This window comes from Myotis yumanensis, unplaced genomic scaffold (assembly GCF_028538775.1).
Source record: "Myotis yumanensis isolate MYYU_CA2020_CCGP unplaced genomic scaffold, mMyoYum1.0.hap1 SCAF_3, whole genome shotgun sequence".
In the NCBI taxonomy this organism is placed as follows: Eukaryota; Metazoa; Chordata; class Mammalia; order Chiroptera; family Vespertilionidae; genus Myotis; species Myotis yumanensis.
In genome coordinates, this window is record NW_027223754.1 from 19,525,655 (window position 1) to 19,548,480 (window position 22,826).

The 22,826-nt window shown below is 48.4% G+C and overlaps 1 protein-coding gene across 2 annotated transcripts; it reads right to left on the reverse strand.

The window, feature by feature from the left end:
- Positions 1–867: 867 nt before the first annotated feature.
- RNF122 (ring finger protein 122) lies at positions 868–13,785 on the reverse strand. Of its 2 annotated transcripts, none has more exons than XM_070407387.1 (6): positions 13,362–13,785; positions 7,512–7,668; positions 3,559–3,604; positions 3,201–3,242; positions 2,166–2,245; positions 868–1,906 (listed from the first exon to the last, which is right to left on the reverse strand). In XM_070407387.1, exons 1-6 carry the CDS (start codon positions 13,384–13,386, stop codon positions 1,792–1,794), a joined length of 465 nt encoding a protein of 154 aa, XP_070263488.1. In that variant the 5' UTR covers positions 13,387–13,785; the 3' UTR covers positions 868–1,791. The 2 variants fall into 2 exon arrangements, with proteins under 2 accessions (XP_070263488.1, XP_070263487.1); XM_070407386.1 differs by having other exon boundaries at positions 869–1,906; positions 2,166–2,248.
- Positions 13,786–22,826: the final 9,041 nt, after the last annotated feature.

Here is a 22,826-nt window from a genome sequence, read left to right on the forward strand (position 1 = left end):
AAACAGGCACATCCTCAGGCAAAGGTCCCCCACTGAGATGCCCCAGCTGCACCTGAGATGTCTAGCATGAGCACCGACTGTGCTGAGCCTCCATGGTACAACTGCAGGGGTGAGGGTGTCACCTACTCCTGGGCCTGGCTCCTCTGGGCACATGGGCATCTCTTGCATGCCCGTGACCCACCAATCCAAATGCTTCTCCTGTACACAGTACCCAGGGCTTGCCCCCTGGGATGACCATTGGCACTAATCTCTTTCACCAAGCAGGGTGACCACAGCCCAGTTGTTCCTGCCACTCTCAATCCATCTTGCATATCCATTATTGACACATGACCCCCTTGGGACACAGAGAGCAAAGTGGCAAGATATGGGGTCCAAGATCTGAGAGCGCACAGGGGCTGCGAATGTTAAGTCCTATTTCCAGATGTGGCATGGGGAAAGGTAGGTCAGTGATTGTCAGCTAACAGGTAAGAAAAAAGTATAAGAGAAAAGAGATCAAGCCTCCATGGTAGCAACCTAAAGCTGTTAAGAGCACAACAGCTTTAAATACAAGTAGAATTCTACTACGTCTTAGTTGGCAGAACGGTATGGTGGCATACACCAACTTTCTTTAAAAATATTCTAGAAATCCAATGAGCCTGGCTTATTCAGGTCATAAAGTACATTGACATTAGTCCCAACCTGTGCTGTACAGGCAGTAATCTATCACCAATTTTTCTTTTTAAGGATTAGGAAACTGTGTGTGTGTGTGTGTTTGATTTGAATGTGGGGAAGTGAGAAGCAGCAGTTACAGAACTTTGTACCTTGTTGGTGGAAAAAAGCCAACAGACACAGCCACAACCACAGGCAAAAGGTTAGAGAAACTTGTTATTAAATTTAATCTTCTTTAAATACATACCTTCTCCCACCCTCACCCACTCTGGGGAGGAACGGAAACCCCCACCCCCTCCATTCCATATATAAATCCTGAGATGGTGAGGATGAAGTATAAAAATACTATTTACAAGGGGGAAGAAGGTGTCTGCTGCTACCTTCACCTTCAGACACCCCCTTCCCCAGGCCCCCTTTGCTCTTTTAGAAAAAGCCCCTGGAAATCCGTGTGAGTGTAGAACAAGCCCTTCCTCTGGAGGGGCACTCAGACTCCGACGTGGACTAGGAAGCTCCGAGATTGACGGAGGAAGAGAGCAAATGGATAGCACCGCAGACCCTAGCAGGGGGAGGGATAGCCCTCCATTACCCTGTAGCCAGGCTGGCCAGCCAGCCTTTGTTCCCATAGGTCCCATGTAAACATTGACTTTGCTTTGATATGTCCCTGCTCTTCCTAACTTCCTACAGAGCCTCCCTCACTTCCACTGGAGGCACTTGGTTCCTTGATCTTTTCTTCCTTCCCTTCTAACCTTCTGATGGAAAGAGGCAGGGACAGGGGAGGACAGAGCCCATCTCATCCCTTCTTCTAGGGCTTTGTGGTCATACGGTCTCTATCTCTACTGTGTGCTTCCAGGGTGATTCTTCCCCCAGAGCAGGGTCAGGCAGGGAAATCATCCAGTACCAGGATACATTGCTCTTGATGGGCGATGCTTTCAGTACTGAGTAGCAGGGAAGAAGACTTCAGGAGGCAGGAAGGAGGGGCAAGTCTGGCCTCTCACTTATGGTGGGAGACCAGCCCTGTACTACCTCCCCTTCAGGTAGGCATGACCATTATCACCCAACAGTCTTGTTCATTGCAGCTGTGCAGAGGGACCAGGCACCCATGAGGCAAGACGTCTTCTCCAGGCCTTGATGTAAAGGCAGCCCTCACACCAGCTCATCCAATAGGATTCCGATGCTCTGAGTGGCCTCGGAGGGGCCAGCGATGGGCTTGTTACACATGGGGCAGACACAGCGTACTTCTAGCCACTTCACCAGACACCTGTGGGCAACAGAAGACGTGAGAAATCCCAACCTGCTCTGGCCGGCTATGATTCAGAGCCCGCTGTTTCTCAGACCCAGACCATCCTATCCTTACTACAATCGAACCTCTCCCTTTGCTTGCTGTCTAGACAGGTTGTAGGACATCGCTGACAAGGGGGAGGTGGGAGGAGGTAGGGATCATAGGTTCAAGAAGACGTTTCCTGCTTATTTCTTTTAAAAGGCACCCCCGGGCACACATCCCCACTGTAGACACTTACTTCCGATGAAAAGCATGCTGGCACGGGAGCACACCTAGCTCATCCTTCCCCTTGAAGTCTTCCAGACAGACTGCACAGGTCTGCTGTGGAGAGCAAGGGGGCAGGGGCAGTGTGAGATCGGGCAAGAACCCCACTCACCACCCTGAACACACATTATCGCCACCCCAGTTTCACAGGTTTCCGTTGGGCAGTGCTAATCTAGAAGAATGGTTTTTAATGCTTTCTAGCCTAGCACATTTAGCAAGGGGACATGTCTCAAGGTAAGGGTGAGGGTATGTGGTCTGTTACCTTCTTTAAATCCAGCCTTCTGTCCATATATATGAACCCCCTCAATCTCAACTGAATTACTCTTCTAGAAGAGGGCTTGGAAAACATCTGAACTTGTTGAGATATAAAAAAAACAGGGGCAGCCCTAGTTGGTTTGGCTTAGTGGATAGAGTGTCGACCTTCGGACTGAAGGGCCCCGGGTTCGATTCTGGTCAAGGGCAGGCTTGATCCCCAGTAGGGGGCATGCAGGAGGCAGCTGATCAGTGATTCTCTCTCATCATTAATGCTTCTATCTCTCTCTCCCTTTCCCTTCCTCTTTGAAATCAATAAAAATATATTTAAAAACAGGGATAAAACAGGGGCCATTTCTCAGTAATCTTGTGTCTGGGTGATATCTGGGATGCTCTCTTCTCCACACAACCACAAACACTGTGTGCAGGAGGTCCTGGTTATGGAAGGAAGTTTTGGGTGGCGAGTTAGGTGACCTCCAGGCACAGGTGGGAAAGGAGGAGGAATGGCCTATTCCTAAAGAGTCAGTGTGGAGGGGAACCCAGGATTTGTTGGGTGTGGGCAGAGTGATGGGGGGACAGGGAGGAACCACAGGCATGGACACACTAGTTAGTTCCATAGTCTGCCAGGGCAGAGTGAATATACAAGGGTAAAAGGACCTTCTTTTCAGAGGTTCCCGAACGGGCCCAGGCTGGAAGCTGAGGGTGCCCTGTGCTTTACCCACGGGGCCCCTCCCACTTGGATTCCCAACACACTCACCCCATATAATTGTGACTTCTTGGCATCCCCTTTAAGCACCACCTGGGAACAAAGGAAGCAGCATGGTGTCCAAAGAAGCCAATCACGGGCCAGGTGGTATCAACCAATGAGGAAAGTCCCCAGCTCTGCACAGGATCCTCCTCCCCTTTTCCCTCCTCCCTCCCTCCCTCCTTCCTATTAAAGGGGTGCTCTGGGCACTGCCTAGGCCAACCAGACTTGAGGATTTAACCCTGGAGAAGGCCAGAGGGGAGGCTGAGGGGGATTCCAGGCCAGGACAGCTCAAGCTTCTTCTCCTCTTCTGTCTCTAGCAGGACAAGGAGCAGAGGAGGAAGTCTCAGGGAAAGATGCGGTGCTTTACCTCCTTATATCCGTATCGTTCACTCTGTGCCTGATTCCGCAGTTTGCTGGGGGAAAAAAAGGGGAGAGAAGCGGTCACTATGGCACCAACAGAGCCATTCAAAGTAGGAGAGGCAGGCGGGCAGGCTGGCTGCCTGGCTTCTTCTGGGGGTGGAGACGGGTGCTCCTCACAGGGGTGGCTCACCCTATAGAGGCCATGGGGTAGGGTTTGGACCTATGTGGGTCACCCAGAGTGAATTCAGGACTCAGGCTCAACAGCCTCAAAATTTTCCGCAGGTCCCACCGACTGGGGGACTCCCTCTTCCTGCATTTCTCAGGAGGTAAATTCCTGCAGGCTCCCAAACCCTATAGATGAACAATTACCGAGTGTAGAGAAGTTGGATATTCTTAAAAGGGCTATTTCCATTAAGCTAGGAAAGCAGAAGAAAGAAGTGTCTGTTGGCCCTGGGGGACGTTCTGCCCGGAGAACACAGTATTCTGGAAACAGAGCACTCTCCCCTCACGGTGCCAGGAAAACACAGGCGAGCCCTTCTTTGTTTGCTCCTTTTTGTTTCAAGCTGGTGGCCTGCATGCTGCCTCTCCCAAGAGCCAAACCCTGGCACGTGTTACTAAAGGCAACAGCACACCATTACCGAGGACTTGCTGTGCACCCATCCCTGCACTAACATATTCATGTACATGCCCACTGACTCCAAACAGCTTTAGAGGGACAGGCTTCCCTTTCCACAGATGAGGGGAAAGGAAGTCCAGAGAAGTAACTTGCTCAAACTTCGGAGCCAGTTGGCAGCATTTGAATGAAAGTCTATCTGATTACAGAGCCCGAGCTCTTTAACACAAAATGTGGCCTGTTTCACCAATTAGGAGAGCGCTCCATAGTCGGGGGCCTGGCCAGGCCATATGTGCCTGGACCCTCTAAAGAATGAACTCCAATCCAAGTGGCTCCTGCCACGGGACTGAGGCCTGGGCAGCACATCTGTCCCCTTTCTCTCCCCTCTTTGGAGGGTTTCTAAAGTGGAGGGTTGGGCTAAAGGCCTCCTCAGGGCTCCCACTGCCCCATCCTTCACTTTGCACTTTCATATGTTCACAGGCAGCTCTGTCCCCACGTCCCAGAGAGAAGGGCGGGAAGGATGCACCCAAAGCTTACATACCCGCCAGCCGACAGACACTGGGGAAGAAGAAATGTTCAGTCGGGTGTGCTTACAGCCACCTTCTGAGGGAGACAGCCACCCTGAGCAGGTATGAGCAGAGTGACTAAGGAAGCGGTGAGGAGCCTGCTTCTTAACCAGAGAATGAGGGGATGCCACACATAATTGTGAGCCTCAATGCAACGTGGCTATTATGTCGTGTGCGCCGCGCTGTACGGGCGGATGCCGGGGGTGCCCTCCTTTTAATGGTCTTATCCGAGGAAACTCCAGAAGCCTGCCTCTCGGAGCCCAGGACGCTCAGAACACTGAGGGGCTTAAAGCTGCACCTGCAGCCTGCATGCAGATTTCTGGATCAGGAAGCTTTGGAGTGTGATGAAATGGGGCCAAACAGGTTGCAAAAGGAAACAAAACAAGAAAACAAAGATGCCGGGCCATCCCAGCAGGGGATATGGTGCCAACAACATTGGACAGGTGGCCCTTTCAGCTGTTGGGTGAGCAAAGTAGCTAAAAATACCCTGATTTCAATGACACCATTTCCAGCCACTGCCAGTGAGCTCTCCCTTCGCTTCTTTTCCCTTTTGGAACAAACAATGCAGCCAGGTCCTGAAAATAATTGTTCCTTTCCTGCCTGTGTGTACTTCACCGGCCCCTCCATCCTGTGGAGGGCAGAGATCAGCCCTTTGGGGGCTGGGGGAGAATGAGTGCGGGGGAGCTGGGAGTGGAGGCTGGTGTTGGCCAGTGAGCTCACCAGGTCATGAGCAGGGGTCATGGGCCTATTTTGGCTGAGGAGGAAACCAAGAAGCAGGGAGAGGAAGTGGCTTCTGCACTTGTGTGTCTTTCTATATATAGACGCCCACAGGCTGCCACACACCAGTGAGCCTCTGGAACCATGAGACTGCGCGGTGGGTTGGCTCGGAGCAAGCTGCAGAGCAGAGTGGGGTGGTGCAGGGGCAGATGACGGCAGAAGGGACAGGTGGTGCCGAGCAGCCCTGCCACGGGAAAGCTTTTGGCACCGTGCGGTTCTGTCGCTCTGTTCCTTCAGGCCAGCCAAACAAAAACTAATCAGCCATCCCCAGCTCCCAGCCTCTCCTTCTGCAGACACCCAGTCTTTAGCTGTAAAGAGGTGGCCACAGCCACAGTTCCCCTCCACTTCACAGTCAAGGACTAAGAATCAGCCATTTATAAAGTGGACTCATACCTAAACTGCAGGGATGTTCTGAGGATTAAGCGAGCTAAATATTTCACAAAATGCTAACCATGATGTCTGGCATGCAGGTGGCACTTGGTAAAGAATAGCTAAAAATCTAAGGTTACACCCATTAGGGGCAGAATTAGGAAATGAACCCTGGTGGTCATCTACTTAGTGGCCCAGAGTGATTTTCTAGGATTTCTTCACTTGGTCACCTTTGCAGTTTGGCATATGTGAGCTCGTGTGTGTGTGTGTGTGTGTGTGTGTGTGTGTGTGTAAAGGGACCAAGTGGAGTTGGCTTTACAGACTCCTCCAGCATCATACACAAATCTTTGGTATTAGAATGTGTCCACCTTCAGTCTCTGGGGAACTGCACAAATTGCTCTAGATGAGAAGATGGGAGTGGCTGGTGGTCAGGCAGATGGAAGTTTGAGGAACAAAACTCAGGCTTGGGGAAAGGCGAGGGAGTGGGGCAATACCAGAAACCTATCCTCACCCCCCACTTAATAGTGAGATGCAAATTCTAGACACAATTGTACAAGAGGAAAAAAATAAAAGTATTTACAGAAGATAATGGCTTCAGTGGAAAATTCTAGTCGTAGGGACTTTTTTAAGTTCTGAGAAAGAACCGAGAGCACTGGGGAGCAGGCCTACAGGCACTTCCTCCTCTTAGAGAGAGATCTTCCAGCCTGAAGAATAGGACAAGCACCTTCTCTAGCCTCCTTCTGGGTGAAGGACTCAAATCCACCAGGACACCTCAGTAGGGAACCAGATCTCCTTCTTCCTCTGTCTTAATTTCATCTTCTTAGATGATTTGATCAGACACTAGCCTAGACTCCAGCTGACATCTACTCAAGCATTTGTGGGGGTTAGTTATCACAATGGCTCTAGCATGTTCTGCTAGTCAGAGGCGCTCAGCACTTCCCAATATACAGCGAAGAATGACTAACACCAAAAGAGTGCTCTTGTTAGAAACGACTCTAATTTCCAGCCTAAATTCCAGTTATGTCCCACATTTTTGGTAGGAAATAGCCACAGTTCCCATGTCTTATCAACAGGAGAAGAAACAGTTCCTGGAGAAACTCCAGTCCTTCCCTGGGTCCCTGTGCAAGAAGGGAGGCTTTGAGTTTTTTCACTCTCAAAAATAAGGGCTCCAAGGCAGAATAAACAAGCAGATCTCCAGACACCAGCTGGCTAATATTAGCATCTGCTGGACATAGAAAGATTTCCCAGGAGGGCAGAGGTACGTGCCACTGGTGTAGCTCATGCCTACTTATCCCCGGCTACCCAGCGGGTGTGAGTGGGAAGAGAGACAGTTAAAGGGCCATCAATGACATTACTTTGTCAGACAGTAAGTCTAGGCCACCTTAGCATAACTGGCCAAGAGGCAGGATGCAGCCCAACCCATAGTGACCTTATATGCTCTGGGACAACTTGATAGGCTGATGTAAACAGAAACACCAGGCCTCGTGGGCCCAGTAAAGGACTGGCTAAGTCCTGTCTTTCAAGCAGGACACCCGCTGGAGGCTAGTGACCGTTGTGAGCCTCGCTCAGCTCACCCTACCCCTGGCTGCCTCCTCCCGGACTCCCCCATTCCAGGTCAGCCAGCGAGTCACTCACCTGATGAAGTAACAGCAGAAGATGAGGCTGAGCATGAAGACAAAGATGCCTGTACCAAAGATGACCATGTAGATGTTCAGAGGAAGGTCTTGGAAACTGATGGGTGGCATTGAGCAGGACTTGTTAGTACTAACCAGTCCCAGGCCGCAGAAACACCCTGCAGAGAAAGGGGGAGGAAAAATAATATTATTCTAGTGGGAAATGTACCTCTGGGGCTGATGTACTCTGTGTCAGCAAGGATGGGAGAGAGAACTGGCAGACTCTGGGCTCCTAAACCTCTGATTCCGGGGCTTAAGTTCATGTTCTAGTTCTAATACTTACTAGCTATGTGATCACGGGTCAAGTAACCAATCTATGAAATGGACTACTACACACAGTACTTAAAGCTGCATTCCCCATCTTGGGAGGTGGGGCGGGGAGGTGGGGGGGGGGGGGGCAGGGTGTCAAGATTTCAGGCAATGGGCAGAAAAATGGAAATACTTCCTTCAGTTAGAGCCCATATGGTGCAGCAGCAAAATGAAGAACCTTAGGTAAGGAAACGTATATTTGAGCTCTAAACTCCGTCTCTTCCTAGCTATGTGACCTTTTATGAGGTTACTTCACTAAGCTTCACTCTGTTATGTGAAAACAAGGAAAATACAGAGAGGACCAAAAAAAAAAAAAAAAAAAAATACTTAGAGAACCAGCATTAAGAAATATGCTTTGTAGCCCTAGCTGGCTTGGCTCAGTGGATAGAGCGTCAGCCTGTGGATTGAAGGGTTGCGGGTTTGATTCTGGTCAAGGGCACACATGCCTGGGTTGCAGGCTTGATCCCCAGTGGGAGGCATGCAGGAGGCAGCTGATCAATGATTCTCTCTCATCATTGATGTTTCTATCTCTCTCTCCCTCTCCCCTCCTCTCTGAAATCAATAAAAATATATTTTTAAAAAAAGAAATATGCTTTGTAAATTGCAAAGTGCAACCCCAAAGGTCATTTGTCATTATGAAGCCACCTGCTCCAGGAGACAAGCTGCAATAGGACCAGAATAGAAATTATTCATTCCAAGGCCGAGTTCCAGAAAGTGGGGTGGAGGTTGCAGTTTACTCTTACTGTCTACTGTCCCGGTTTCTACTCAAAGCCTCACTGTGCAGTCTTGTAGTAGCAATGATATTCCCTGGAGCTTACTTGAAATGCAGAGTATTGGGCCCACCCCAGAAGAAATGAATCAGAATCTACACATTAACAAGGTCCTCAGCCCTATGCATTCAGCGCGGGAAGCACTGGCTAGCCTAGGGGTGACCTAGCTAGGAAGAGACGGAGTTTAGAGCCCAAATATACTTTTTGACTAGAGGGCCACAATGGGTTCTTAAACTGGACCGGAGGGCCGGAACAAAAGCATGGATGGAGTGTTTGTGTGAACTAATATAAATTCAAAGTAAACATCATTATATAAAAGGGTACGGTCTTTTTTTTTTTAGTTTTATTCATTTCAAACGGGCCGGATCCGGCCCGCGGGCCGTAGTTTGCCCACGGCTGGGCTAGCCACTAGTTGCTTCCCTTCTCACATGACCTCAGGGGTATCCTGGTTGGTCTACCAGCTGTGATAGTCATCTTCCCCTTGCCAGGGTTTTGTGTTGAGGTAGGTGTGTGACAGGATTCTGGCCAATGAAACACAGAGAAATGTCTGCTAAAAAAGGGAAGCTTTTTCTCTTTTTTTTGGTCATGTCTGCTCAAAACACTTGTCCTGGTGGGCAGCCAAGTTATAGCTGGAGAGCAGTTCAATATAAAGCCTGTGGCAGGGGAAACAAAGAGGAGGAAAGATTTTATCAGATGAGTTGCTAGATTAGCCAGTCCTGGAGCCATTCTCTACCTTGGGACTACTGGTTCAGACAGTACATTGCCTGTAATGTTTAACCATAAGGAAAAAGGGGGGCGGGGAAAGATAGGATATACGCAATAAGCTGGTTGAGTGTTTATTCATGCTTGCAGGCAAAAATACCATAGTGATCCAAAAGATAAGCATAACCTTCTTGTTTCAGAATGTGGTGAGACAAGCAAACGAGAATTTACCATATACCTGCTACATCCCAGGCATATTCTCATGCTACCAGTTTAATTTCAAAAAGACTCAATCATTGAACTGTCTATATTCCAACAGTTAACAAGGCCTAGCTCCAAAGGCCTCTGTACTCGAGCCCTCAACATGGGTTTTAGGAACTTTCCTCACATTTTGGTTAGGAGCCAGAACCCATTAATATATACTTCAGAATTCTGCATTATAATTACCAGAGCTACAGTTCAGCAGAAGTCTGGCTTGAAAGATGAAGTCATCTTTGATGTACTTCTCATACCTCTCTTCATCCCCTAGATCGATCCAGTGACCATATAATGAGCCTCCCTCCAAACCTCTTTCATATTTTGTGCCCAATTCTATTGCCAAGTCCCTATTCCAAACAGACGTTAGGCCCAATTCTATTCCAAGTCCCTATCCAGCCGCCTAATTGATGTCTAGTCCCTCCTCTAATTTAGCCCACATGTCTCTCATATCCTCCTACTGTTTCTATGATGTATTTCCCAAACTCATGACTGGCTTAAATTCCTCCTAACCATGTGTGCACTGGGTCCCCTCTTAACCTTCCCACCAATGTCCTCCAGCACCACTCCATGTGGGCCTGTCTCCTCACTACTTCTTGCCCAACTTTGTACTCACTGCCTCCATGCCTTTGTTCATCAGCTTTACCTGCCTGAAACTCCCTGCCTTCCTAAAATCCACCAAACTTGGTCTTTGTGATATTCCAGTGACCTTCTCTTCCCAGAATTCTATGTGCTCACAGCTCTATCACATGTTCTGGCTCTTGAATACTTAGTAATTGTCTTACATTGCCCAGTTGTTCCTAGCATCAACTTCACTCAAACATACATTAAGCATTGATTATATGACAAGTACCATGATAGAAACTGAAGATAAAATCAAGGAAAAAAATGAGTAGATGGTTTTACCTTCTAGGGAAGAAGAAAGCCACAAAGGTGTTTTTGTTTTTTGTTTTGTTTTTGTTAATCCTCATGCAAGGATATGTTTCCCATTGATTTTTTTTTTTTTAAAGAGAGATACAGTGGAAGGGAGGGAGAGAGACAGAGAGAAACATTGATTGGTTGCCTCCCTGCAACCAAGGTATGTGCCCTTGACTGGGAATCAAACCCGAGATCCTTCAGTCTGAGAGCCAACACTCTAAACACTGAGCCAAACCAGCAAGGGCCAGACAAAAAGGTTTTCACCATACAAAATGAAGCACAGAGGAGGTGCAACTATAATCCTAAGATCAGAGATGAAAGTCCTTAACAACCTGAATGCTCTGAGGTCTGAGGAAAGCAATTTGGATATTTTCCAGTGCCTAGTCTAGTGTTTGGCTGGTTCTCAAAAACTAGTTAACAGATAAATAACTCCTAATTTTCTCAAAACCTGGCACCCTTGGCAGAAACTCACACTCTGAAGTAAGTAGACTGATGTTTGGGAAAATTGCCTAGAAACTGCCCTCAGCTGAATGGATGACCAGTCAATGAACAAGTATTGTTGAAGGCCTGATTTACGCAATGACCTATACATTGTGGGTAAACAAGAAGTAATTCTTATCCTGAAAGATTTTTTTATTAAGCTGAAAACAATGAAATAATTAGCTACTAAACTTTGCTATACCCAACAATAAGCCCTTGCTTCTAGTCTCCAGCAGGATTTAGAAAGTTTTCACCACCGCTCCACTCAAATATTTGCTCGATGGGCCAAAGGAAATCAAATGTTCTTGAAGACATCATGGTGGACTGAGTCTATTGTGGAAAAGGGTTTTAGGGCTTCCCTTCAAGAAACTGTGTCCGCAATATCAATGAGGCCTTCCTCCCAACAAGAACAACTCCATCCCTCCCTGCCCCCAACACTATTTGATGCTATAAGAGGACCTAACCACCAATCTGCCTTGACTCTCTATGCATTCTTTTACAGGTTGGATCCTGGTGTCTTTGGGGTTCCAAAGAACCTCATTTGGTTTCCTATTCTGGGAGCTCGCAGAGGGGTGACAGTAGCTATTGTAGAGGGTTTGTGTATGCACTCGGCAGGCACTTTGGCCTCAGCAGTCCATCTTCACCATCTTCTCTTGTCTGATAACCCAGGATTGAGTCACTGAGCTTAGGACTCTTATGGGATAGGGGTGTAGGTGAGAAGAGCTTCATAGCCAAGAGATGGTCCATTTGCTTGGATGGTGAAGTTTTCCTCTAAAAGTTGGACAGAACACCAAACCCAGGAAAGAGGGGAATTCAGAGATTTCTCACAAAACGTGGGGGAGAGGGATTGCTTCCTCACTGGAGTCAAAGAACAGGATCTCTCAGTCACTAAGAAGTGAACAGAGAAAGCAGCATGTCCTCTGCTGGCCTAAGAACCTCTCTGAAAGAGGGCTGCTCAGAAGAAAGGCCAGTGTGCCTGACAACCCCCAACCCCTCCCACCCTCCCACCCCCCCACCCCCGGTTCTTCTCCTGAAGTCTCTTCCCCATTGTCTCAGCCGACCTATGCAAGCCCTGACATCAGAATGTTTCATCTCCGTGAGTGGGCTGGGAGTGGGAATGACGTCAAGAGAAGGGCTGGCCAAGGAAGACCAGAGACTCTGGGAAATGCCTCCTTCCCAGCCGAGGGAATCTTTCCCAGATGCCGGGATACACAGCTCGGCCTCACCCCCGTCTTCCGCCCCCTCTCCCGCAATGCCCGCCTATCACATAGCTTGGTTCACTGTCAGGAAATTAGATACTACTTGCAAGAGGAAGGGGGTGGGGGAGGGCATTCTTACACATGCTGCCCAAACCTTGCCTTAAAACAAAAGCCTCTTGAAATAATTAATCCAAGACCTGGCAAGAAGGAGTCTGCTTTCAGAATGAAATTTTCCTAACTAGTCAGTTTGCCCCACTCAGAGATAAGACTAGCTCTCCCCCTACCCCAACTCTACAAGCGTTACAAGTAGGCGGTCAAGATCCCAGGACAATTGGAGAGTATTAGTATTCAAGGTTTTGAACTGATCCCTGAGAAAGGCCCCCAGTTCAATTAGCTTGGGTGAGGAATCAGACCCACGCCGAACCTGTTACCTCCTGAACCGCAAAGGAAGCCTCAGATGAGATAAATTTAGCATCACCCGGGGGGTTGGGAGGGTGGCTAGTGAATGGGATGGTTGGGTCTGGCGGTGAAAGCTCCACCATGAGGCTCCTGGGACCAGTATAGCCTGCGTCCAGGGGTAACCGAGCTCCAGAGATACGTATCTGCGAAGCGTTATCAACTCAATAAAGCCACGCTCTTTAACCCGGCGTCTCCCACGGGCACAGAGCCCCATAGCAGCCAGTGCAAAGCCAACAAAGACACCCCCGGCCGGGCCCACACGCAGCATTGTGTGCACATTTCAAATAGCCTGCAAAGTTTCAGCCCGGGAACTTGAGCTCCCTCTAGTCTAGGAGATCCTAGCCCGAGCGCGGATCTCAGGCTCCTCCGACAATCACAACAAAGAACAGACTCGGAGCGCACAAAGGCAGGGGAAGGGGTAGGAGAGCGAAGCCGCCACACAAAGGCCGCGAACCCCTCGGCTCCCACGCCCCCGCCGCCGCCGCCCCTTCGGAGACCCTTCCCCGCCCGCCCGCGAAGTCGGGGCTTTGCGTTGGTTTGTTTGGTTGTTTTTCCATTTCCGCGCTGTGCAGAGCCGAGCTGGGCTCCAGGACGCCTTCTCGCCCGCCCCATTTCAAGAGAAACTTGGCTCGAGAGACAGAGCGAGCCTCAGATCTTAAGTCTGGCGCCCCCTCCTCGTCCCCGGCGAGCCCCGCGCCCCCTCCTCGCCCCCGGACTCACCGTTACACCACTGGAATGGGTGCATCAATGAACGCGCGGCGGGCTTCCCAGGCGGACGGACGGACGCAGGCGGCGGGGGAGGCAGGCGGGAGGGCGCACCGGCTCGCTGGCCCTCGCCGGTCCGCAGGTGGGGACGGTGAGTTCGCCGCGGCCGCCTTTCTCCGGAAGTCGAGCTCCCTTCGGAGTGAGGGGCTTCGGAGAGGCCGGTTTTAGAGCAACAAAGAGGAAAGAGGAGAAAACAAACAGAAAGTCCCCCGAATCAACGCACCGCCGAGGAAATGCAGGAAGGGCCCCGGGGGTGGGGGAGATGGGGGGCGCCACCGAGCAGGAGGGGGGTACCCAGGCGGCAGAGGCTCTCGGCCAGCTGCGGGGAAAGCCTTAAGGGAGACGGCTCAGGTCGCACCACGCGGAGGACAAGAGCGGCCAGAGACTCCGAAATTGACACAGGTTGTGCACACCCCCTCCCATATATACCCCGTGAAGCCCCGCCCCTCCCGTCACCCGCCCTCCGGCCAATGGGAGTCTTCCTCTGGGCCCCGGGTATTCTTTGCAGGCCCGCCCCCTCCCAGGGCGGAGCGTCTTCGCAAGGTGGGGCGCCCCCCCCCCCCCCCCCCCCGCCCCGGCCCCACATTCCCGGCCCTGGGAAAACTTAAGTGGAAAGAGGAGCGCGCGCCGCCGCGAGTTGGCCCGGAGCTGGCGGGACCAGCCTCCCCCGCCGGGGACCGGGAGACACCGAACAGTTAGTGCCACATTGTTTTCCGCCTCCGGATCGATTACAGTTTCTATCGCTCTTTGAGGAACCAGTTCTTGGAGGAGCGGTTACATTTCTGCTCCGAGGGCAAGGATTTGGCGGCTAGCACGTCCCTTTGTTCACGGTAAAAGGGGGAACTGAAGCCAGAAGGTAAAGAAGATGAATGACAAAAGTGAAATCTGGAATCATCTCATTTTTGGCCAGTCCCGCATTTTACTAAGGAATTCAGGCTTGACGTTTAAGCTTAATGTTGTCCACGTAAGAAATGTACAAACCTGTAGGGAATGTTCATGTGAGTGTATTTGAGCCTAAACTGACGACAATTGCCAGGAAGCCAGATCTAAACTGCTGCAGAGAGTAACAGTTTTACAGGGTTTTTTTTTTTGTGCATTTGAAGTTGAGGTGACATAAGGGAGGTTACATGGAGGTGGGAGAAAGCAAGGTGGGTGGTGGATTAGAAGATAGTTAAGATTATATGCTCTCTCCAGGGAAGTTGTATCTTGAAGGAGGGGTCTGAAAATAAGCATTTCAAAGGTTTGTTAACCTAAATCCACAGAAACGATGGGCAGAGGTAAGCCAAGATAAACCTTTTACTAAAAAGTTGTATGCCTGGGTCTTGACCACCCACCATGACCCAGTTAGGAACTTACGATCCATCACAGCACCCCTTTTTTCATCCACAATGTAAATTTGTCAGGGCTCCTTAATCCTGAGCACCGGGATCAAACCCTGGTATGGACATTGGCAATGCCTTCGGGGTAAAATCTTCAGCATCCAGCACCGTGAAGGTGTTGAATGAATAGTAAGTACTACATGGAAAAAGACGGAAGCTCCTAATTCCCTGTTCAATGTGCTTTCTTTCACCAGACGTTGCAGCGTCTCCTAAGCCTTCTTTTTGTCTTTTTTCAGAATGCTTTTACTTTTATTTGGGTTGGCACCTTTGCACCAGAGACCCATCAGTGTCAACAAGGTTTCTACTCACCTGGGAATTACAGGAGAGTGAGAGGAGACAGTAAATAAGCAAGCAAACAAATAAGAATGGCTTAATCTAATCTTCCTGCAACCCCTTAGTTGAAAGTGATAAGTACTTTATCTCTTGGGAATTTGTGACACTCCAACACGATTTGCATATCAGTGCTTTGTCATATAAATGCCTGGTGTCAAGGTAGCAAATGACTTGGCCAAGATAACACAGCAGTCTGCAACAAATGTTTAGCACTTAATTATATAATTGCCTTAAAAAAATTATTAGCTAGCCTGGAAGGGCAGCCTGTACAGATCTCCCTCATTTCATCTTTGAATTGGACAATTGTGAAACCTTTCTAAGTGGCCTCTGTGACTCTATGGCTCAGACTTATAGGGCCCATGATATTAGAGATGTTATATATGCAGGCTCCCAGGCCTGGAGCCCAGAGATTTTGATTCAGTAGTTAAAGGGTGAACCCCAGAAATATTTATTTAACATCCCTTGTCCCCAAAAATTCTCATACAATTTTGCTGAGAGAAATAATGCTGTGATCTTACTCTGAAATCCATCCTCTCTGCTGGCCGCAGAGTTACCTTTCTAAAACATAAATCTAACCATTTATTTCTTGAGCTTAATAACTTTTATTGGTCCCTGGTGTCCACAGGATACAGTCGAACTCTAGAGTATGGCACTCAAATCAGTCTGGCCTTGCCTGTTTCCTGGCGCTCTCCTTTCCCACACGCTATTCATCAGCCATGAAGCTTTTGCTGTTGTTCCTCGAATACAGTATATTCTTTCTTGACTGATTTTGTACATGGCATGGCTTATGTTTAGAATGCACTCTTTTTCTTTCTGTGCCTGACATTTTGTAAGATTCAGCTAAAAATTCATCTCTACGTGGCCCACCATTCTCATTTCTTCCCTGTCTCCATCTCTTTCAGCACTTTTCATGTACAATGTAGTATGTTACAGGATTTTAAGAATAATGATGTGACTCCCTGAATTTGATCCCTTCATGAGCCTTCCTTATAATAGAATTTTCAAGGGCATGAATCATTTTTGTGGTGGTTCCAGTGTCTTGTTCAATAAATACTTTTGGAATGGATGTATGTATGTGCATGCATGTGTATAACATTTAATTTAAGCCACATTCTAGGTGCAGTGTAAGCAATTAAAAAAGTCATTGTTACTTATCCAATAGTTCTTTATATTCATTGACTCAGGGGAAAGGTGTCTATAGGTGAACCTAATTGTGAGGTGCATCTAGGAAGGAAAATTGTCAGGAGTGAGGAATGTCTCCTCCCCACCTAGACTAAGGAGCTGATGTGGGAAGATGAAGGTGGGAACCATGGGAGTTCTCATGCAGACTGAGCTGGTCGTGCAGGACAGTGAATATCGCAGTGGCACCTGCATGAGTGCAGTCATCAGAATGTTCTATAACAATTCATGTGTTTTTTTCCTCAAACTATAAGAGAACATCTATATATATAAAAGCCTAAGCAACCGTCAGACGGTCCAACCACTAGCTATGATGTGCAATGACCACCAGGGGGCAGATGCTCAACACAGGAGCTGCCGAGGTGTAGTGACTTGGCAGCTGTGGTTCTCGGGTGACACACCCCAAAACCAGAGAGGAGGGAGCCCGATTCTGGGGTGGGTCACCCAAGAATTGCCCTCTCACAATCCAGGACCCCTGGGGGCGTGGGGGGGGGGGATGTCGGAGAGCTGGTTTCAGCCTGATCCCCACAGGCCAGGCCGAGAGACCCCAAGGGTGCATGTGCACCGGTCCTCTAGTTTATTTATAAAATCACAGAGGAAGAAGAAGTAATTTGTAGAAGAAATGGCCTTAGGAAACAAGTTAAAGATAAAGGAAGGGCCCTTGGAGCTTGTGAGTGAGGAAGATAATAGTAACGTGCCTGGGGGTAAAGGAAGAGAGAAGGGAAAGGCGTGGGCATGCTTCCGGGAGGGAGAGCCCCTATGTTATTCTCTGAAGCCTGACATTATAAGCTTTCAGTAAGGTCTTCTGAGACACTTAAGGACGCTAATTTAGAAAACCTGATGCATACCTTTCCCATCTCCCACTCTCAACCCTTCCGGTTATTGTGGCCATGAGGCAATGCCTCATGACAGCTTAGACTGGGAGATGTAGGCTGGAGGAAGGGCTTTGATCTTGGCATTTTTGAAAGGTTGGTTTGGTCCCTGCATTTTCCTAGATTGAAAGTCCCTATCACAAAACAAGTTGATTTCTCACATGTCAATACAATTTAGATGACTCACCCCACCCCCACCCCAACCAGGTGATGCTTCATAGGCCAGCTTCCTGTGAATCAGGAAGACACAGCTGGTTATCTAATGAGGAAGAAACAGAAACTGTAAAGAAGAAGATGAATTACATTCAAAGAGACTTGAAAAATCTGAAGTAGAACTGTGTTTCTAATTCTTCCATGGAAAACTTCTAAGAAGTCGGGGATTCTCTTCTTTCCCACTGCTCCATCCCAACATTTTCTTATTCAGCCCATAAACCCCCTCATTTAGGGCCCTGTAAGCACTAGACTAGAGAAACGCTTTGGGGAGAGATGGCTAATTCTGTGGAGGAGCATAGAAATCGTAAGCGCACCATTTTACCTTTATAAGAGGCTCTCTTCTCTCTTTCATGGCCTCCAAATGCAGCCCTAAAATGCAGAAGAGCATGCTTAACCACGGTCAGTTGTAAAAAGTGATAATTAAATGCAAATAAACATGTCATACTTCAAAGTTAGACAAATTGTCACAACATTTTCCAAAACAGTGTTATTTCTTAAGAAACCGGTTTTCATGAGAGGAACACACAATTCTTTGAAGGAGTTTAGGGTTGTTTATTGAATATTTGAGCAAATGAGGCCCTTCACTCATTTCATTCTTAAAAGGTTTGGTCTCAGTACCAGTATGCTTTTAGGGGACTGATGCCACTCTTGGCCAAAAGTATTCATAACCTACCCAGGAATGTCCCCCAGATCCTGGTCTGTGGTTCTCCAAGAAAGTGAAGTAACAATTTCCCCACCCTCCCCCAGCTTCCACCCACATGGAAGTCCAACCAGAGAAAAAGGCGTTGGTGTGACTGAGGAGGCCGATCCTCCTTTCTCTCTCCAGAGGCTGAGTCAGTTTTGTGCCGGGGTCCAACCCCAGCGGGTCCAGGGGTCCCCAAAGGTGTGGACGGAGTCGGCGAAGAAGGAAGGACACGGAGGCAGCATTCAGGTGATCATCATAGTTGGGTTCCTCAGCCAGGTTCTGTTTCTAGGTTCTAGTCAGGTTCTCTTGCCAGGGTCTATCCAGGTTCTTTTGCCATGTTCTGTCTAGGTTCTCCAGTGAAGTTCTGTAGCCAGGTTCTGTCCAGGATCTTTTGCCATGTTCTCTGGCTAGGTTCTGGTTAGGATCTGACGAGGTTCTGATGAAGATCTGATGTGGATCTGATGTTTATTGTCTTGTTACATCTGTATTTATACCAGTCGATATTAATCCTGTCAATTTCTATTGCAAAGGTTAGGGCGTTTCTTATCTCCATTCCAGGGAGTAAAGATTATGTAGCTTAAGCGTGATTGTTTGTAGTTAAAGTGATTAACTACCCTCCTGGCACTTAGTTAAGGGGTTGTATCCCCTCCTTAACCTCAGGGAAAAATCCCTACCTGGGGAAACAACCTTTCTCGGAGAGGTGACCTTGGTTAAAACACATAGCACCAAGAAGGTGAGCAAACATATTAAGAACAGTATGCCATATATGCCAGGTCCCTTGAAACAGCAAGGATGGACCGGCTCCCAGCAGTTTTGGAAGGATGCCTGGGCTTTCCCCAAGTCTCTCAAGCATCCCCTGAAGCTCCTCCTACAAACCGGAAGGTTGTGAAGCAACAGAAGCCATGGGGTTCAGGCTAACCTGGTTCCAGGAATTCTGCAAGACCTGCTATATTTTTTCATTGGTGGAATGAAGTCATTACACTAGGCCAGATCTGAATCATCTCATGTATGAAAGTGGAGATTCAAGAATAAAGCAGAGGAGAGGAGAGAACCCTCTATTATTGGACCTTCATTGCATGCCAACACCTGTGCTCAGTGCTTCACACATTTTCATTTATTCCTCACCACAACCCTCAGGGTATTATTATTTTCTTAATCCCAAGAAGGTTACGTCTTACTAAAAATCATGAAATTCACGTGACAGAATTCCAACCACACTTGGTATATCTCCACAAAATATGCTCTTTCCCCAACACGAGTGCAGTGGTTGAGAGTGAGGCCTCTGGGATCTGGCATGGTCTTACTACATTAACCCTCAGTTTCCTCACCTAGAAATTAGGGCCAGTAGATTCTACCACTAAGGGTCATACAATGAACAAAGTGTTTGAAACATATGTGGCATGTGCCTGATACATAAAAAGTCTCCCCAAAATGCTCATTATTATTGTTATCAAACTGCAGCACGAAGCATCATGGCTCTGAGGTAGCACTTAACCAGAGCCAGTGCATCTAGTGTATTAATTAGGATGCAGGCTGAGATCCTGTGGTGGATTTGAAAATAAGTCCCCAAATTCTTTGATACTCCCTTCTAGAGGGGGAGCCTGAGTCCCACTCCTTTGAGATTGGGCTGGACTTGTGGACTCTTCAACTAGTAGAATGAAGTAGAGGTGATAATGCTTGACTTTGGAGACTGGGTCATAACAATGCCCTGCACTTACCTTCTTGGCCACTCTCTCTCTCCAATTGTTACCGATTGGGGTTACCAGCTGGGACCTCAGTTTTTCTCATCAATGCAGAAAAGATTTTAAGGTCAACAAAAATGAAAGTAAAACAACGGGGATTTGTGGAAGATACACTCCAAGCGAGGAGGCCAGTGGAGAGAGACAATGGCCCCAAACTCATCTATAATAATAAAAACGTAATTTGCTAATTAGACCGGACAGCCGAATGACCTTCTGGACGTCCTTCCAGACGACCTTCCAGAGGAAGCCATGGCTGCAAGGGCCGAGGCAAGCCACCGCAACTGCGAGGGCCAAGCCCCTTGCATGAATTTCGTGCATTGGGCCTCTAGTGGGTTATATGGTTTAAGCCAAAAAGATGTTACCAGGGAGAAGAGGAGATGAGGAGACCTCCATTCTTGTCTTCTTGAAGGAAAAATTTCAATCAAGAATCAAAGTGTAGAAAAGCAAGCAAGGATTTATTGACCCCAGCAACAACATACTTAAGGCAATGAAACAAGGAAGGGCACAGAAAAAGCAACAGGAGAACCTAGGCTGGGCTGCTTTGACTCTGGAAGTCAGAGAAAAGAAAAGCAGGCCTTGTTCAGGGGGTTAGCCCAGGATGAGCTGCTGCTGCCCATCACTCCCCTGGTTGCAAGCCTTGTGGGGTCCCTTAGAGGTTAGGGGATAGGTGGAGCAGGGGTGGGAATGGAATGGCATAGGCAAGCTCTCTGGAGGGAGAATGTGCTGAGACACTCATTTTTAGGGGTTTTAAAGGCTGGGCGTTTAGGGGAGGTCTTAGGGGCAGATCAATAGAATACTCATCAGCTTTATGCTGATGTACTAAAGTGAGGCTTATTCTCTTAATTTGTCTGTCCTTGGGTGTGGTTGGCAAATGGCACTTAATTGGATTTCTGATATCTGTCTCCCTGAGAAGGGTGATTTAAGCTATTTACCCTCTGGTTGGGGAGGAGAAGTGCAAACCATTTAGTCTTAAGTGTCCTTGCGGAGATTCCACAATGGCGGCAGAGTAAGTGGAAGCTACACTGATACTCTCCCAGGAGCAAACTGGAAATACAACTAAAATACAGAAAAAACACCCTGAAAAATCAACTGAAGACTAGCTGGAGAGAACCCTGATAACCAAGGAGGGAAAGTGGAGACCACATAGAGACTGGTAGGAAGGGCAGAGGTGGGAAAGGACTGGTGGATCCCACAGACAGAAACTGAAGTTATGGGGGGCTGTGGGGAGTTGCCACTGAGAACTCTGGGGTCTAATCCCCAAGCTGGACCCCCTAGCAGAGAGCACCAGAAGTGAAAAATGTGCCCATAGAACATCTGGCTGTGAAAAGCAGTAGGGTCGCTGTCTGCCAGCAAGAGCTGGCTGGAAATGCAGGCACCCTCTTAAAGGGCCAACACACAAAGTTTTGTGTGCAGCCACTCACCTTGGGCTCCAGCAGAGGGAGGGCAGAGTGACTGGAGCTCTGTGAGCAGAAGCCAGGTTTCGGGGCTCTGGGGTTTCCTGTGCTGAGTCATTGTAGAGATTGTAGAGAACATCTTTCTCCAGTAAACCTTTGTTATCCAGTTTTTTCCTGGGGGGAAGACAGTAGCTCCACCCTGTTGGAAGACCTCTCGCCCCATCCTGTGGTTGATAGGCTGAGGCTAATAAAATCTGAGTGTCAATGGGACTGCAGGCAGAAGTGGGTCTCTGGAGGCTTTGAGTCTTTGCCTGATCTAATCTGGCCCAGGGCTAGGAAAAGCAGATGCTGGTGCACATTTTAGTCCTTTCCAAAGGCACCAGCAGAGGGAGCCACTATGGATTGCTGAGAGCTCCAAACAGGGTACTCAGGGCCAATCACAATCATACAGTTGAGCTGTTTCTGAATTCCTGATCACAGAAATTCTGAGACAAATGTTTGTTGTTTTAAGCTACCAAGTTTTGGGGTAATTTACTATTTAGCAATAGATAAATGATAACAGCTACTATAACAAAGAGACATAAAAGCACAGAGACTCAGGCAATCTAGTTTGTTTCCGTGTCATGAATTTTCCAAAGAAAGGAGGTGGTTCTGCTTGATGAAGCCACCAGAGACCAAGCTTCTTTTTTCTTGCTGTTTGTCCCTGTGCTAAGATGTGTTTCTTGTTTATACAGCAGAAGCTGGCTTACCAGGTATACTATATATCTATGTTCTGACCCCAAGGGAGGGTATGAAGAAGTGGAGGACAGCATTTTATTTGTAAGAATTTGAGCATTGCTTTTGTCCCTGTTCCATCAGTGAGGGCTTAGTCTCATGGCACATCTATCTGCAAAGGGAACTGGGGGGCGAGGTCTCCAGCTGGACAGTTGTGAACCTAGCTGAAGCTCAGGGCAATTTTATGAATAACAGGAAGAAGTGGAGAATGAAATCTGGAGGACTCCGAGCCAGCTCCCCATGCCTGAGCCCTGGTGTTGGCGCCTGCTCTGTGACTTCCAGTTATTCACCTCTTGGTATAAACTGAATGATTAGATAAGATCGATGGTTTTCAAACCCTTTTCTCTTTTTGGGGGGGAGGGGGCAGAATCTGTTTTATTAAATAATACTGAAGAACAGAAGCTGCGTGTATAAAAGACGTAAAAATAGAGCTGCTCTGTTTGAATCCCATGGCGGTGGCGTTTCTCTCCCTGTTCCCCTCCACATCAGTGGCCCCAGGGAAAGCTAGTTTGCAGTACTGGAGCCCCGTGAAGCACGATCAGAAAATCACTGAATGAGAAACTCTCCTGGATTCCTTCCAGCCCCGGCGTGTTGGAGGCTGTGATCATTCACCTGTGTGCCCTGAGCTGGGCTGGTCACCGTCTCATCTTGCTTGGCAGCTGGGAGCTGTGGTTCCTGGCATGGATTGGCAGGAAAATGGAGTAAGGCTGGGTATCCTGCCTCACCTCACTTCCTTTCACCCCTTTCCTGGACTTGTGACATACCTCTTCTTTTTCCTAATTCAAGTGAGGGTCCCCGCCCCATCCCTGGACTGGGGCCGAAGTGGCACTGTGGAGGCAAGAAGAAGTA

Coding starts and splice junctions, on each gene's coding strand:
- RNF122 (XM_070407386.1), bottom strand. CDS start 13,386: ATGCACCCATTCCAGTGGTGTAACG. Junction 2,249..3,200: donor AGAAGTCACAATTATATGGG/GTGAGTGTGTTG, acceptor TGCTCTCCACAG/CAGACCTGTGCAGTCTGTCT. Junction 1,907..2,165: donor CAGCATGCTTTTCATCGGAA/GTAAGTGTCTAC, acceptor TGTTGCCCACAG/GTGTCTGGTGAAGTGGCTAG.